We start from the raw sequence: 14,113 nt of genomic DNA, 5'->3' as shown, positions 1-14,113 counted from the left end.
TATATGTCAGGCAACCAGAGATCACTGTAAAGGGAATGCTTAAAAGACTGAGAGGCTGGGCCAGTTTTAAACTTTAAAACAAACTTGAATGAATTAATTCACAAAAAGCATGCTTAATGCTAGTATTTTCAAGATTGTTAGGCATTGTCAGTACACCTACATATTGTTATTCTGTGATCACACAATGCAGTGGAGCTGGTGCTGAAGGGTTAGTGCTGATGGCTGTGGTCCCTGGTGATGCCTAACAACAAAGGTCAAGGTAATCTCTCTCATGAGATCTTTGATGAGAGAAGTCATTACTGAATTGAGCTTGTCTTCTGCCTCTATCGCTCCTCTGTAGATTTGATGGTTTGCAATATTTTATCTTCCCCCAAGCAGTCCCCCGACCTTCAAAAAATGATGGTCTCCTCCTGGTACTACTTGCCTTGAGGCTTTTTGCAGTAATTTTTTTCCATAGTCAGCAATACATTCTGCCTATTTTCTGTGCTTTATGCTAATCTCGTTCTTTGGCTACTTTCTTTTTACTTGTATGAGTCACTACAACACATCTCTCTGTCTTTGGTGGTCACATGCACACATACTCATGTAAAATGTCTGTGCATTGTGAATCTGGTACACCATTCCAGTGTTCTGAAATACTCGCATGCTTCTGTTGGCTATACTGTTTTATTGCCCTCATAATGGGATTCAAGGCAAGCCACTATTAAATATATTTAATCAGAGCACTTGTATGAGTTTCCCAGGATTCTTTTGAGAAGCTAATATAAGCTTCAGATCTTCCCCTTTCCTGTGAACAAATAATTTTATTTTATTTAACAGAGAGAGTCTGCATGTATAACAGAAACCCTCTACTATGTTTTCTGATTACTGGTTGGTGACAATGTTTGTCTTGCAGGCTCTGTTATCACCACTGCCCAATTTCTCCCTCATGTCTACCCCTTTAAAATCTTCTTGCACAAACAGTTCTTCTGTTCCTTATGGCATTTTTGTTCCTTACAGCCAGTAATTATCTCACCATTTCCCCCAGCTCATGTCCTTTTTTCCCCACAATTTTTCAACAGACATGGTAGATGAGTTTTGCATCTCAACTGTTTTATCATCTGCAAATACAGGCATGAGGAATAGTCTCAGCTGGGTGCAACATACTGCATTTTACCACACCTTTACTCGGTAAATTCTACACACTTTCACATTGCATTTTTATTTTGGGTTTTCTGTGTTTGTTTGTGTGTTTGTTATATATAGTGCCTCTGTGTACCTGGATGGACAGGAGAACTTTGCCAATTTGCTGAAAATGCGTGTTTAATTTACCCAAATAATTGTTCTGATGGAGCAACTTGCATTGATATGAGTCAACTGGGAGAACAACCTTTGTTTCAGTGTTTGTGTCCTCGTGATTTTACAGGTAAAACATATACAAATCTTGTAGATACAAATAATCTAGTTTCATTTCCTTTTAAATATTCAAATATAAGTATGCTGGATTAAAAAAATAAAAGGGGTGAAGACGTATTTGGAGAGTAGTCACACCTCTCTGCATTTTCTTCCCTCTGCTGTGATGCCTATAAAATCTGAATGGAATTTACAGATTACTTTTGAATCTTCCAATTGAGGTTACAGTAAGAATAGTCCTAGTCCTTAGCCTCAGTTTAAGAGACTAAGTGTATGTCTACATATGAAAATTTTGCATGCGAGTTGTATGTCTGACATCTCATTATAGTTCCTGGATATCTAATTAGAGAAATGGGGTTCAGGAAATTTGTTAGTTTTTTATCAGCCTGTATTTACTCAGATAACTTTACTTAGCTTTTGAGAGCTGAATTACACCTTCTATTTAAATACCTTAGTGGGCCACCAGTGATTTATGAAATTTAATTTGGTGTGGGATTAAATGATTCATTTTACATAACTAAAGCCTAGTCTTTGAGATTCTCTGTATTGTCAGTAAGTCCGTTTTTTAGAGGGGGATTATAACCGCTGTGTCAGATACTTGTTAGTGATTGACACAATTTCTTCAGCAATGTTTCTCTTTTCATTAAATACAAAAGAAGCCTAAGGAAGTAGCTTATATTAAACACACTGGTTTTTTAAGTGGCAAAGAAAAAGTAATTTCTGATTTTTCCTCCAGCTTTATCCTTTAAACAGAAGCTCATTGAAGCTGGATTCTAAAATCTTTCACTAATCTTTGTCTACAGAGGGAACTGAAAGAGAAGATTCAAATATGATTCACTGCAGGTTTAGGTTATATTATGGAAAGAGACATTAACCAATGTTCATCGATTTAAAGATAAATGCCAGAAATATTAAGGGAACTCTAAAAATAATTTGAAATATAGGAACAATATTTGTTACCCAGAGAATGAAAATTAATTTAATCTAAAGAACTGATGGCAATACACAGAGAAAACAGACTTTAGATCTACTACCATTGAAAAAGAAACAATAGTTTGATAACCCAGAGTTTATCTATCAACCTTTTTTTTCACTTCTCCATTATTCCCTTTATGATTTTATTTTTTCAGTCTATGCTTGACTTTTTAAAAATTGGTGTGACACCTATAATTATGAATTTGTGAATAAAAGTAATGTTTCACTAAAATACTTCAAAGCTTTTGAGATCATTAAGGTTTCTGGTGTACAATATTATCATGAAACAAAAGTTTAACAGGTTACAATAAATGGCAATAAATATATGCAATTAATAGAATTAAACATTACCAAACTCTGAGTCATGACTGAATTCAAGTGGAAACAAATTTATTGTTCATGGACACCTTCCTATGAGGCCAAGATTCTTTTTTTGCGAATTCTCGTTATGAGAGGTTCTACATATTGCAATAGAATTTTTATTTTTTTAAATTTTTATGCTTTGCAATAGCTGGTTGCTTCTTCAGTCTTTATCCATTAAAAAAAATGTTTATACCTGTTTACTGTTTCAGTTATGTATTTGGAAAGGGAAAGAGTGACGGGAAATGTAGTAGCAGTCTTGGTACATCTACTTGACTTTGAATTAAATAGTTTCTGCAACCAGAAAAGCTATTTAGTTTCACATCCATTGGTTCTTAATTGTGTTTTTTAAATTATAAACACTATAGCGTCAGCTTTTGCATTAATGTTCAAATCATGTTTGGAAGATCTTGGGGAACACAAAATATGACATGATGTAACATTCTCAGCTGTGAAAAGCAAAACTTTGATTTAAAAATAAACCCACTTCAATTTGGTTCCATACTCTTTAAGAAAACCTTGTAGAAACTTTATATAGAGACATGAAATTTTAAACTATAGATTTTATTTCTGTTTATATGTAAAAATTTTGAGTCATTTACTCAGAAAGTAAATGTTAAGTTTAAATGCTCATAGAATAAAAGGTTATAATAGATAGTTATTTTTGTTGAATAGGTGTCATTATTTTTGTGTTTTCGACTTCTTTCTACTGTTAGTTTCTTGTTTTCATTTTAATTTTTCTTTTCTCTGAAAGTGGATATAAGCCTTTGAAACTACAACAATGCTTGTAAGTAATATGGCTTAGGGCATTGAAACCATCCATATCAGCAATTTCTCAGGTCCTGCACAGTAAACCAATTGTCCTTGAATAAACTTTCTCTAATTTATTGCTATCTTTCCTTGTGTGTAGAGCAATCATATTGGCAGGAATTGATACGGCACATTAGACACTTCATTCTTACTTCACAGAAAAGTCCTTTAATTAAAATAATCTTACTACTGCTAAAATAAACTGAATCCCAAGGAAACTCACCAACCAGAGTTTAAAGTACTACTTCAATTGCATACTTTTTCCTTGTCTTAAAACTTTTTATATGACTCATTAAGATTGTTCATAGATTTATCCACAATTTATTTTTTCTCTTTCATTGTTTTATTCAAACAGATCTTCTAATTTCTGCAGGTATATGGGAGATGTGTATAAACATGCTTTGATGGAGATTGCCCTACTGAACTGTGTAGGATACTTGAAACAGTATTCTGTACAAGGTATCTCTGGTGCCAGAGTAACTAATGTCCTAGAGAACGACATATGGGATATACAAGTTCCTGTATCATTCAAAGTCTAATTGAGGCAATGTTTATACTAGTGAACAAAAAATTCCATGGACTAATTTTAATTATTCTCTCTGGTCAAATGCACATTTTTAAATTCTTTTGTTCTTAAGGATACAATGGTAACATATTTTAACCTTGGTGGGCAGTTAAGTATCAAACATCTGGTTGTTCACTCTTCCCCATTTAGATGCTGGAAAGAATCAGAAGCACAAAAGTAAGAAAAGTTGAGATAAAGATAAATCATTAGGTCAAACAAAAGCTGTTCACATAGATGAAGCAAAATAAGGAATTAATTCAAAAATTGCTGTTAGCAGGCAAGAATTCAGCCATTTCTAGAATATTTGGGGAAGATCTGTACTTCATGTCAAAACACAGTGATAATCTCCTAAGTCTCAAATAGATAAAAAGAGTAGTACATTTTTTCCCCCACAGTTCTAATCCCTATAGTAAAGGTGAGCAAGTAAAGGAATTTTTGAAGCATCATGGGAGGTCCTTATATCACAGGAGTGTACTGGAATTACACATCAGTATTTGTCTCAGCAATAGATGCTGCCATTTTAATCTTTGTTCATTGCACTTTATATGTTATTGTGATTGTCACCTCTGAAAGAGAAAAGGTTAGGGCACATAGTTCCCAAACATCAATGACCATGTAATGAAACAATGGAATAAAAGAAGTCACTTGTTAAGTAGTGCTACAGGAATTCACTCAGAATACTTACATTCATAGGTGAATAAAAAAGGAACAGCTTGTTGCTTTTCAGAAGACTCAGATTTTTATTAAAGAAGAACTTTCAGAGATAACTGACAGAAAGCGATAATAACAACCAAAGTACTTCTCATTCTAATCCTCTTTAGCAGATACCCAGAAACCTTACCTGCTTTTTAAAATGCCTTTTAGGAGGTGTGTCCATATAGCATTAGTTAGGGTGAAAGGAAAATGGTTTTAGCTAGTATCTTCCTTTAACTTTGCTCTCAATACAGGTCTCTCCCAATGCCAGTAAAAATCCAAGAAAAAACATGAGTTACACTGACTCTGTAAGTCAAAAGGATAACATGTACTGAATTGGAAGGGACCCACAAACATCACCATGCTCAAGTCCTGGCTCTGCACAGGACCACACAAAAAAATCACACCACCTGCCTGAGAACAATTTACAAATACTTCTTGAGTGGTGTCAGGCTTGGCACTGTGACCCTGGAGACCCTGTTGAAGTGCCCAGCCACCCTTTGGGGGAAGAACCTTCTGATATTCAACCTAAACTTTTTTCAACTCAGCTTCATTTCTTCACTTGAGTCCTGTCACTGATCACCACAGAGAGGAAATTGGTACCTGCCCCTTCTCTTCCCCTCCAGAGGATGTTGAAAATCACATTGAGGTCTCCCTTCAGTCTCTTCTGAACACACAAAGTAATCTCAGCTGCTGTTCATATAGTTTTCCTTCTAGGCCCTTTCATCTTATTGTGGCCCTTCTTTGGATGCTCTCCAATAGCTTTATACCCATCTCATATTGTGGTGTCCAAAACTGCACCCAGGACTCAAGGTGATGCCTCACCAGAAAGTGTTTTGTAAGGACACTGATCGTTACACTACGACCTCTCATCTAAGATGATAGCAAGATGAATTACATGAAAACACAACAGTTTCATTCCATCTAGGACATTCAACATTACTAATTATCATGAAAGGACAGAGAAATAAACAATGAAAAAATAAAAAGGACACATTATCCATACTGGCATAATATTTAATTTGAAGCAGATAAACTCCTGGACAATAGGTGAGGGCTATGCTAATGTCTGATGTTGTAGCATACTTGTAGTTACTCCAAGCAGACTGTGATCTACAGAAGTTCTAGTCAACAATTTTTTCTCAGGTCTTGATTTCCACACAAAGCACTAAGGCTATTGAAATTTTGTGCTGGAAATACTTCTATTATTTTGGCATGCAGCAATTGCATGAAAAGCCAAAAGACTGTAAAAACATGCTACATGAAAATTCAAGGAGAAATGTAATATTTGTATTTAAGTTCCACCTGCTTTTAAAATGGAACAAAATGCTCCCAGTGCAGGCAGATATTTATGGTATGTTCATATTTCCTAATTCAGTTTCTGGTTTAATTTGCTGTGCACAATGTATTTTGCCCATTTGGGTAAGTAGGAATTTTGATGGAATTTTTGTTCATCGTGAATAGTTATGGTTAACTTAAAGATGCTGTTGTTTCTTTAGGAAGCATGACTGTATCAAGGTCTGGATTTCTAAGCATATAATTAGTAATGTTCTCAACTGGAAGACATGCTTTAAAATATGCCCTTAAACTTGGCTTATTGAATCCTTCAGAGAGCTACATCTGCTCATGAACTCCAAAAATTACTTTCACCCACTTCTATCAACCTTGTATTTTTTAAGAGAAGTACAAGCTACTTGACTTTCTGGGAGTATTAACCCAGAACTCAACCTTTTTACAAGGGTTTGTAGCAATGGGATGGGGTAGCAGCTTTAAATTGAAAGAAAATAAATTTACACTACATATAAGGAAGGAATTTGTCAGAATGAGAGTTGTGAAACACTGGGCCAGGTTACCCAGAGATACAATAGATGTCCCATCCCTTGAAGCATTCAAGGACAAGTAGGAGTTAAAGATGCCCCTGCTCATTGCAGGAGGCTTTGACTAGATGATATTTAAAGGTCTCCTCCAATCCAATCTATTCTATTATCCCATGATCAGCCTTTGGACTGTTGCCTCAGTGCACTGACATTTATATTTACTCCAGGCCCATAAGCTATTATTTTATTCTTAATCCAGAATTCTTGTATCTAAATAATTAGACTCAATTTGTCAAGGAATATTTTCGAAAACTTAAAAAAGCTCCACCTCCTCTCTGGAACCCAAGAGTGCTGTTCAAGTATCTTCCATAGAGCAGAGGGATCTGCAAGTATGGTGCTTTTTTATCCAGGCTAGGTATCCTTCTGTAATTTGCCTTCTCTCAGTAGGTGTCTCTGTGAATGACTGTTCTATATTATTTCATATTTCACTTAGGATGAGTGAAAAAGGATCAAGCTAGATGAAATTGCTGTGTCCCAGGCATGAAAATTGCTTTGCATATTCTCCTAGTAACCTGTTGTGGTTTTTTATATGAACCAGATTTTTTAATGAGACGTATAAAGGGCACTTTGACCAACAACAAAACAAATAAACAAACAAAACCTTCGTAAGAGGACAAGAGACTCTTTGAAGGAGAGGTCTGCAAAAGACTTTGCTAAGAGATTAATCTTTATGACCAGATTTTCAGTTAAATCCTGAATGCAGCTGAGAGAAAGGACAGATAATCTATTAAATGGTCAAAAGTCTAACTGTATGTTCCAGAATAATGAGTTCATTTAAGAGCCAAGGTTATTAAAATACATCTCAAACAAATTTAAAGACCTTCTGTAAAGAGTAGCTCAGCAAAAGACTCTGCTTAACCAACAGTTGCAGAAGAACATTCAGAAAGGACTATTCCTAAGTGTCTTTAAATGATTAGTTGCATTCTGAACCAGGAGAAGCTAAAATTTTAAATGCATATTTAACATTTGACTGTGTACAATTCATGCAGTAGTTGACAACGCACTAAGTCATAAGCTGACTGTAGTTAGTGGAAGTCTTTTTGATTTTTTCAAAAAGCTTTAAATTCTGGTCTATGTAAATAAATTATGACAACTGGTAAATTTTGAGAATAAGCATAATAATGTTTACTTGAACTGGAAAATGTTCCTATATTACTTTCTATCACCATAGTCTATAAAGCTGGGACAGTACCTAATGAACCTAGGTGTTTTACTTTGGCTGCTTTACCACATGTATGTCTTCATGTTGAAAAGGTTCTGTTGCTTTCCCAAAAAAGGAAATAGTTTTCTAGAACATTGGCCCATAATATGGTGTAAATATGCCTAATCATTTACACCTAATCAAAATCTAATCAGATTTAGTGCATGATGAGTTCTAGTCTTGGAATTGTTATCTCAAATCCTAGTAAATTCTTCCTTTTCATAAGCTAATGGAATCTATCCCCTTTATATGTTAATTAGAAAAACTGTGTCATTAGAAAATTATGACTTCATTGTTCTTGAGTTTACCTTATTTAATTTCTTTCTCTCAGAAGAATAACTCTTTTTCACAGGGATCTGTGAAACACCATCCTAAAATGCAGATACTAAGGAATATTGGAAGTAAAATAACAGAAAAAATATATAATTAAACCTGAAAATTTAAAAAAAAAAAATATTTTTAGTTTATTTTTCAAATACCATTTTAGATAAATCTGTTCCTTCTGATGCCAGCTGCCATTTCAGATGGCTGTATCATTTTTAATGATTTTTCATTAAATACAGGGATATGGTAGTGATAATCAATGAATGAGCAATTTCAGTATGATGTACTTTAGAAATCTAAAATTTAATAATGTAGTCCAAACAAGTTGTCTAGTTTTGATCTACAGCTGGGGAAGATTTTCAAGTTTCCTCAACCCACCTGTAGCAAAAATGCTTCCACCAATGAGAACAATAACATGATCCTTTCTTCAATGTTTAGCTGTAGGTAAAATATTTTTGTTATCAGTATACAATTATATTCTGTTCTAAGAAGACTGAAAAACCACATATGTTAATCTTAAATAAATCTTCATTTGAATATTTATGATAACGAGTTAACAAAATAGTTTTTCCTAATGTCAAATCCAAGTCATTTAGGCTCGATTGTCCAACTGTCAAGCAGAACTTTGAACACCTACATGTGTGAATTCCGGATCAGTTTTTTATTTCTGCTATTTTAAAATTTCTTTTCTCATTCACTGAAATTTCTTTACTTGGAAAACCACAAAGATTTATCACTATACCTAGATTTATCTAAGAATAGATTTACTGCATATTTCTACACAGTTCCAAGGGAAAATAAGAAAATATTCAGAATCCATGGAAATTTATCTAGTGGTTGCAATAACTATTAGTGTAAATTGATTCAATGTATTTGGAAATAAATAAATAAATGTAAAGTTCTAGGAAATGAAGCAAAATGTGTAATTTTCAAGTACTTACAATGTCTGTACCAGGCTTGTCACTCTTTGATCTCTTTAGGTTACATGGAAAGAGCTGAGAATTTTAGAGCGCTCCACTCATACGACCCCTTTTGGACTGGGTTCAGGATGAGACACATCATACAATAAAAGTGGAATTTTTCATGACCTATAATGCAATGGCATGGATGCAAAAGCCAGCATGTCAGAGAGTTAAGATTCACTCAAAATATGCCCATGAGCATATTTTTTGAGCTTCCTACTAGCTTCTTGGTTTGAATGGTTTAAAGTAATGGTTCAGTGATTATTTCAGCATGTGCACATGTGTGTACATATGCAGTAAATCTAACTGGGTGTTACAATACCTTCAAAGTCAGGGAACAAAAAAACATACAAAAAAAAAAGTCTTGAGTTGTAGCTTCATTAAATTACTTTGGAGAATAAACATTTAAAAATAATTATGATACGATCCTGTACTTGTGCACTGAGAAGAAGTGTTAGGTCATGTGTTCTTTTTGTTTGATAAACTTGTTACCACGTGATATAGCAAATTAAAAATGTTTACATTTTTATAGCAGATCATCTTTATACACTCTTTACTAGCACACTGGTTGTTACACAGTTTCTGAAATAAAAGAGAAAAATATTAAATTAGGAGTGGAAGTACAAAAATACGCAAGAGCAGAATGCAAAAATAGAAGATCACATAAAACTAAAAATATCTCTAGCAGCTGTAAGTGCAGCCAAAGTCCGAGGGAATGCAAATTCTGCTTCACATGTTAAAATTTTTTTGTCAATTAAAAATGAAACACACTAGAAATGCTGGCTTTCCTACACTGTGCAAAATAGAATGCAACTGTGAGTTATATTCTTTTTAAGAACCCTCAGGGATATATGTGATAAAGTCAGACTTAATGGTACATAAGGCTCTCAATGATTCTGTTATGTTGAAAATCTGTGTTATGTGCAGGGTAGAAGTACACCATATATGCACCTAAAGCCAAAAATGTATTGATCAAATAACTGAAATATTAAAATTAAAATCATTATCAGGGCAAATTTAATTGCTGCAGAAAATGAGTGGAAATGCAGTTTCAACACAAAGCCCTCAGCTTACTTTTAGAATTTATATTAAATTTGCCACTTTTCTTCTGGTCCCAAAGTCCATTTAAAAGATTCCTCACTCTACTGGTGTTTTTTCAACAATGTCACATTTTAGGCTTTTTAGCATTCTTTGGTGAATTTTACCTGAATTAGGTTATTTGTTGTAATGTATTTAAATATACTGGTAAGTTTATTATCAGGTATAGACATAAGTACACTAATTTATCTGTTTTTTAGCTGGCTGGTACAAACCCCAGAGCTATGTACTTGTGTTAGTTAATCATGGATTCTAAGCTAACAAATACACAGATGAGAAGCAAGGTATATTCTTTCAGGTTTAGTGTGTTAATGCAATTAAATGTTGCATCCCATGGTACAGAGACGGTGGAAGTTGGAAGCTGCGTAAAAGGCACAGAGAGAGATTACGTGTGTGTGTATGGATGGAGTTAGAAAAGCTAAAGATAAGCTGGAAATTAAAAGAGCAAGAATCAAGGACGAAAAGAAAGTTTCCTCTAAAGATATGGGTAATAAAAGAAAATTAAGGAGAATAATTAAACAATTTAACTTTTAAGAACACATCCTTAGATAAATAATGTATAAGCTCATTTACAAAAATAAACAGTGCAACAGTAGTTAATAAGTAGTCTTTAATCAATTTTTTCCCTCCTCCTAATGTTGTAAAATTTCTTTATTTTCTCCTTTGTTCCTTGGGTCTGCTGAACTTATTCCTGATAGAAGAATAACATGCTTAATTGTGCACAAAAATCTTGTTTCAGTTCTCTAAGTACTGCATTTCTCAATTACTCAGCCCTTACTCACTATGAAGTGATAATTAGGCATTAAAAGCTAAGTGGATTACTGTGGAGATCTCTCCTGATATCCATTTATCACTTAATCAGACTTTAATACCATAAATTATGCATTTCTCAGCAGTATTCAGATTCCAATAAATTCTATAACAATTTGTAGTTACTAGTTTTCTTGACCTCATTGTGGATGAGAAAAGTCATAAAGTTTGCTTAAAGGATACTGCCACTATAAGAATTTCAGATTTACAGCCAAATAATTCTTGAAGCCTGTTGGGTTGCACTAATATTTATTCATAAGGGTTTCTTGGACAAGACAATTCTATCCTCATGAATAAACATGAAAAAGTTGATCCAAAATACATATTGAGTTGAATTTTTTTCCCAGCTTCTTTTTTTTTTTTGCTCCTGATTTTGCCTTCCAAAAGGAAGGCATTAAGGAAAACAAAACAAACCAAACCCCACAATTCCTAGGAGATGGCAACTTCCTTAGCACATTCTGTTTCTTTTGGAATGAAAATATCTATTTATGTGTTAGCATGCCTTTTTACTGTCCACTATTACAGAAAAAGTGTCTTTCTAAAAGTAATCATCATGATGAAATCTCCCCAGAAATGCAGATACTTTGGGTTACCATTAGAGTCAACATGAACAGAGCAGATGAGAGTCTTGTAAATAGAAGGTCAGGTTGCCCACAGTTTCCCATATAATATTACATATATAAAAATAATAAATAGCAAGAAGTATCTAATTTCCTATTTTCTTATGTTCTCTATTACTTCATATTATTAAAAACATTTTTAACTCAGTAAACTTTATAAATTATAATAAAATATAATCTTGGCTGTTACAAATTTAATTGAAGTTATCAGTGGATGATCTTTAATTGAAAACTGAAAGGATAGAGTAAATGTTAAAATTCCTTAAAATTCCTTAAAATTCTCTGTAAAAGAAAGATTGCACTTGTGGTTTAGCACCTCTTGTCCCAAAATAGGGATTTTTGGCCAACAAATCACAACATATTCCTGTTTGAATTTACAGAAGTCCATGAGAAGCAATCTTTAGGTCTAAATTTGGGACTCCATTCCAGCATACTAAAAAGTGAATGAAATTGGCAGAAAATACTGAAGGAGAGACATAGTCATTTCTTACCAAATTTTATTCTATTAATTTGCTGCTGTAAAAATAGAAATCTAAAAAAATCAAGGAAAACAAAACAAAGAACATCAATAACAAGAGAAAAAAACATCAAGAATGCATACACAGAATTCACTAAATTTTTTTTTCAGTAACAAAAAGAATAAGAATAAAAAGTGAAAGTGCTTCTTTTCTGTCAAATACAGTTGTTTTCCAAGACTAATAGTTTTCCAAGACTAATGGATGATCTTCCTTATTGATTCATATCACATTGCATGAGATCTATTTCTCTTCAGTATATTGTTTTAGAACTGTCCAGTTAAAAGTTTTATTATTTCTTCCTGCTCAGCTAAAAGCAGTTTTCAGCTAAATGAGCAAGTTGTTTAGTGAATCACACTAAAGGTTACCTCAGATAAATGTGGACTAGCCTTTTCCTAGCCAAAATAGAGCTCAGAAAATACATAATGAAATATGTATATAGTAGGGCATTACCTCCATTTCAGGTAATTATTTCCAAGGAAAATCCACCCTCTTCAGCTCTGTATCCCCTTCTGGATAAATTGTTTCAAATGCTGAAAAAAGATTTTTGGTTTGACCTTTTTTTTTAAAACACTGAAATCTATTTTTTATATGTATAAGTGGAGTGAAAGAGTCTGAAAACATACACAAGATCTTTAACCAATATTCCAAAGATTTTATTTAAAGAAAGTTATCCTGTCAATATTATTAATATAACTTAAGGTGTTTCCTTAAAAACGTGATATTAATTCCTAATCATTTTAGGACTTTTTTTTCCTATTTCAGGAGAATTCTGCGAGGTGCAAATTGACAACTGTGGTCCCAATTCATGTGAAAATGGAGGAACGTGTATTGGCTATGAAGATCATTTTAAGTGCAGTTGCCCTATAGGTGAGGCATTGGTAACTTTTTCTAAAAAAACAAATATTATCCAAATATTTATGTTAAGAAATAGTGACATAAAAATAGCAATGTATGTCAACAAATGCAGTGAACATTTTTATGAAAAAAGCACTTTTTCTCTTTGTTCACAAAATAAAACTGTCAAATAACTCTACTAGAGTGGTGTTAACTGCTAACACCCTGAACAGTCATAATGTCAATATTCTCAATGAACTGTGATTAAACATTCTCTTTGTGGTGCAGGTTTTGAAGGTGAAAGATGTGAACTCGATATTGATGCTTGCTTATTCAACAATATAAGCTGTGCCCCAGGAGCACTGTGTATGGATAAATCTCACGGATTTAATTACACATGTTTATCACCATGTATTGGAAACACAGAGGTAGGAAAAAGCAATATATTCTACCCAGAGTTTTTTTGGGAAATCAAACAACTTATTCTAATAGCAGTGAGCTGATGAAGCCTCATTTTGCATGGGTTTCCTAAACATAGTACTAATTCTTGATATATTCTCGTGCTAATTTCCTTTTTCCTGTGTAACATATGTATATAAAAGTGTGTGATCTGACTAGTCTGGTTACTGTCCAACACACCATGTGATGTCTGAGCTCTGCCTTTCTTGTTCTTTATAGCTTTTGTCACTGATGTCTCTTTCTGTCCCCTACTTGCTGCTGCTGTATTCTGAAACTTGAAGAACTTTAGGCAAAATCTCTTTGCTATCTTTGATATGTTTAAAAGTTACCAGATAGAAGGCTGATGGTACAGCAATGCACAGAAGAAATGATAGAAGTTTCATTTCCATTACAAAAAAAAATAACAAGCTATATTCAACAACAAAAAGGCAAGACTAATTATCCTTCAATGTGAGATGAAAATGCAGTTAGAAATAAATCTATATTTGCCTTGCACGTTACACTTCAATGCTCACAACATATGGAAATGAATTCAACTTTTGCACTTTCAACGTTTTGAAGAAGAAATGTATTTGTTCTATCCTTCTCATAATCCTTTATTACATTTTAAATTAT

The 14,113-nt window shown here is 33.5% G+C and overlaps 1 protein-coding gene across 1 annotated transcript in view; it reads left to right on the top strand.

The window, feature by feature from the left end:
• EYS (eyes shut homolog) overlaps positions 1-14,113 on the top strand; it is a 765,693-nt gene that overhangs the window by 136,672 nt on the left and 614,908 nt on the right. Inside the window, exons 8-10 of the mRNA XM_072926499.1 lie at positions 1,246-1,405; positions 12,968-13,072; positions 13,328-13,467. Of these exons, the coding sequence (XP_072782600.1) occupies positions 1,246-1,405; positions 12,968-13,072; positions 13,328-13,467 (405 nt within the window). The remainder of the gene's footprint in view (positions 1-1,245; positions 1,406-12,967; positions 13,073-13,327; positions 13,468-14,113) is intronic.

Source organism: Taeniopygia guttata, chromosome 3 (genome assembly GCF_048771995.1).
Source record: "Taeniopygia guttata chromosome 3, bTaeGut7.mat, whole genome shotgun sequence".
NCBI classification, from domain to species: domain Eukaryota; kingdom Metazoa; phylum Chordata; class Aves; order Passeriformes; family Estrildidae; genus Taeniopygia; species Taeniopygia guttata.
The sequence above is the reverse complement of the archived record's forward strand: the minus strand, read 5'-3'. Positions and strand labels throughout refer to the sequence as shown.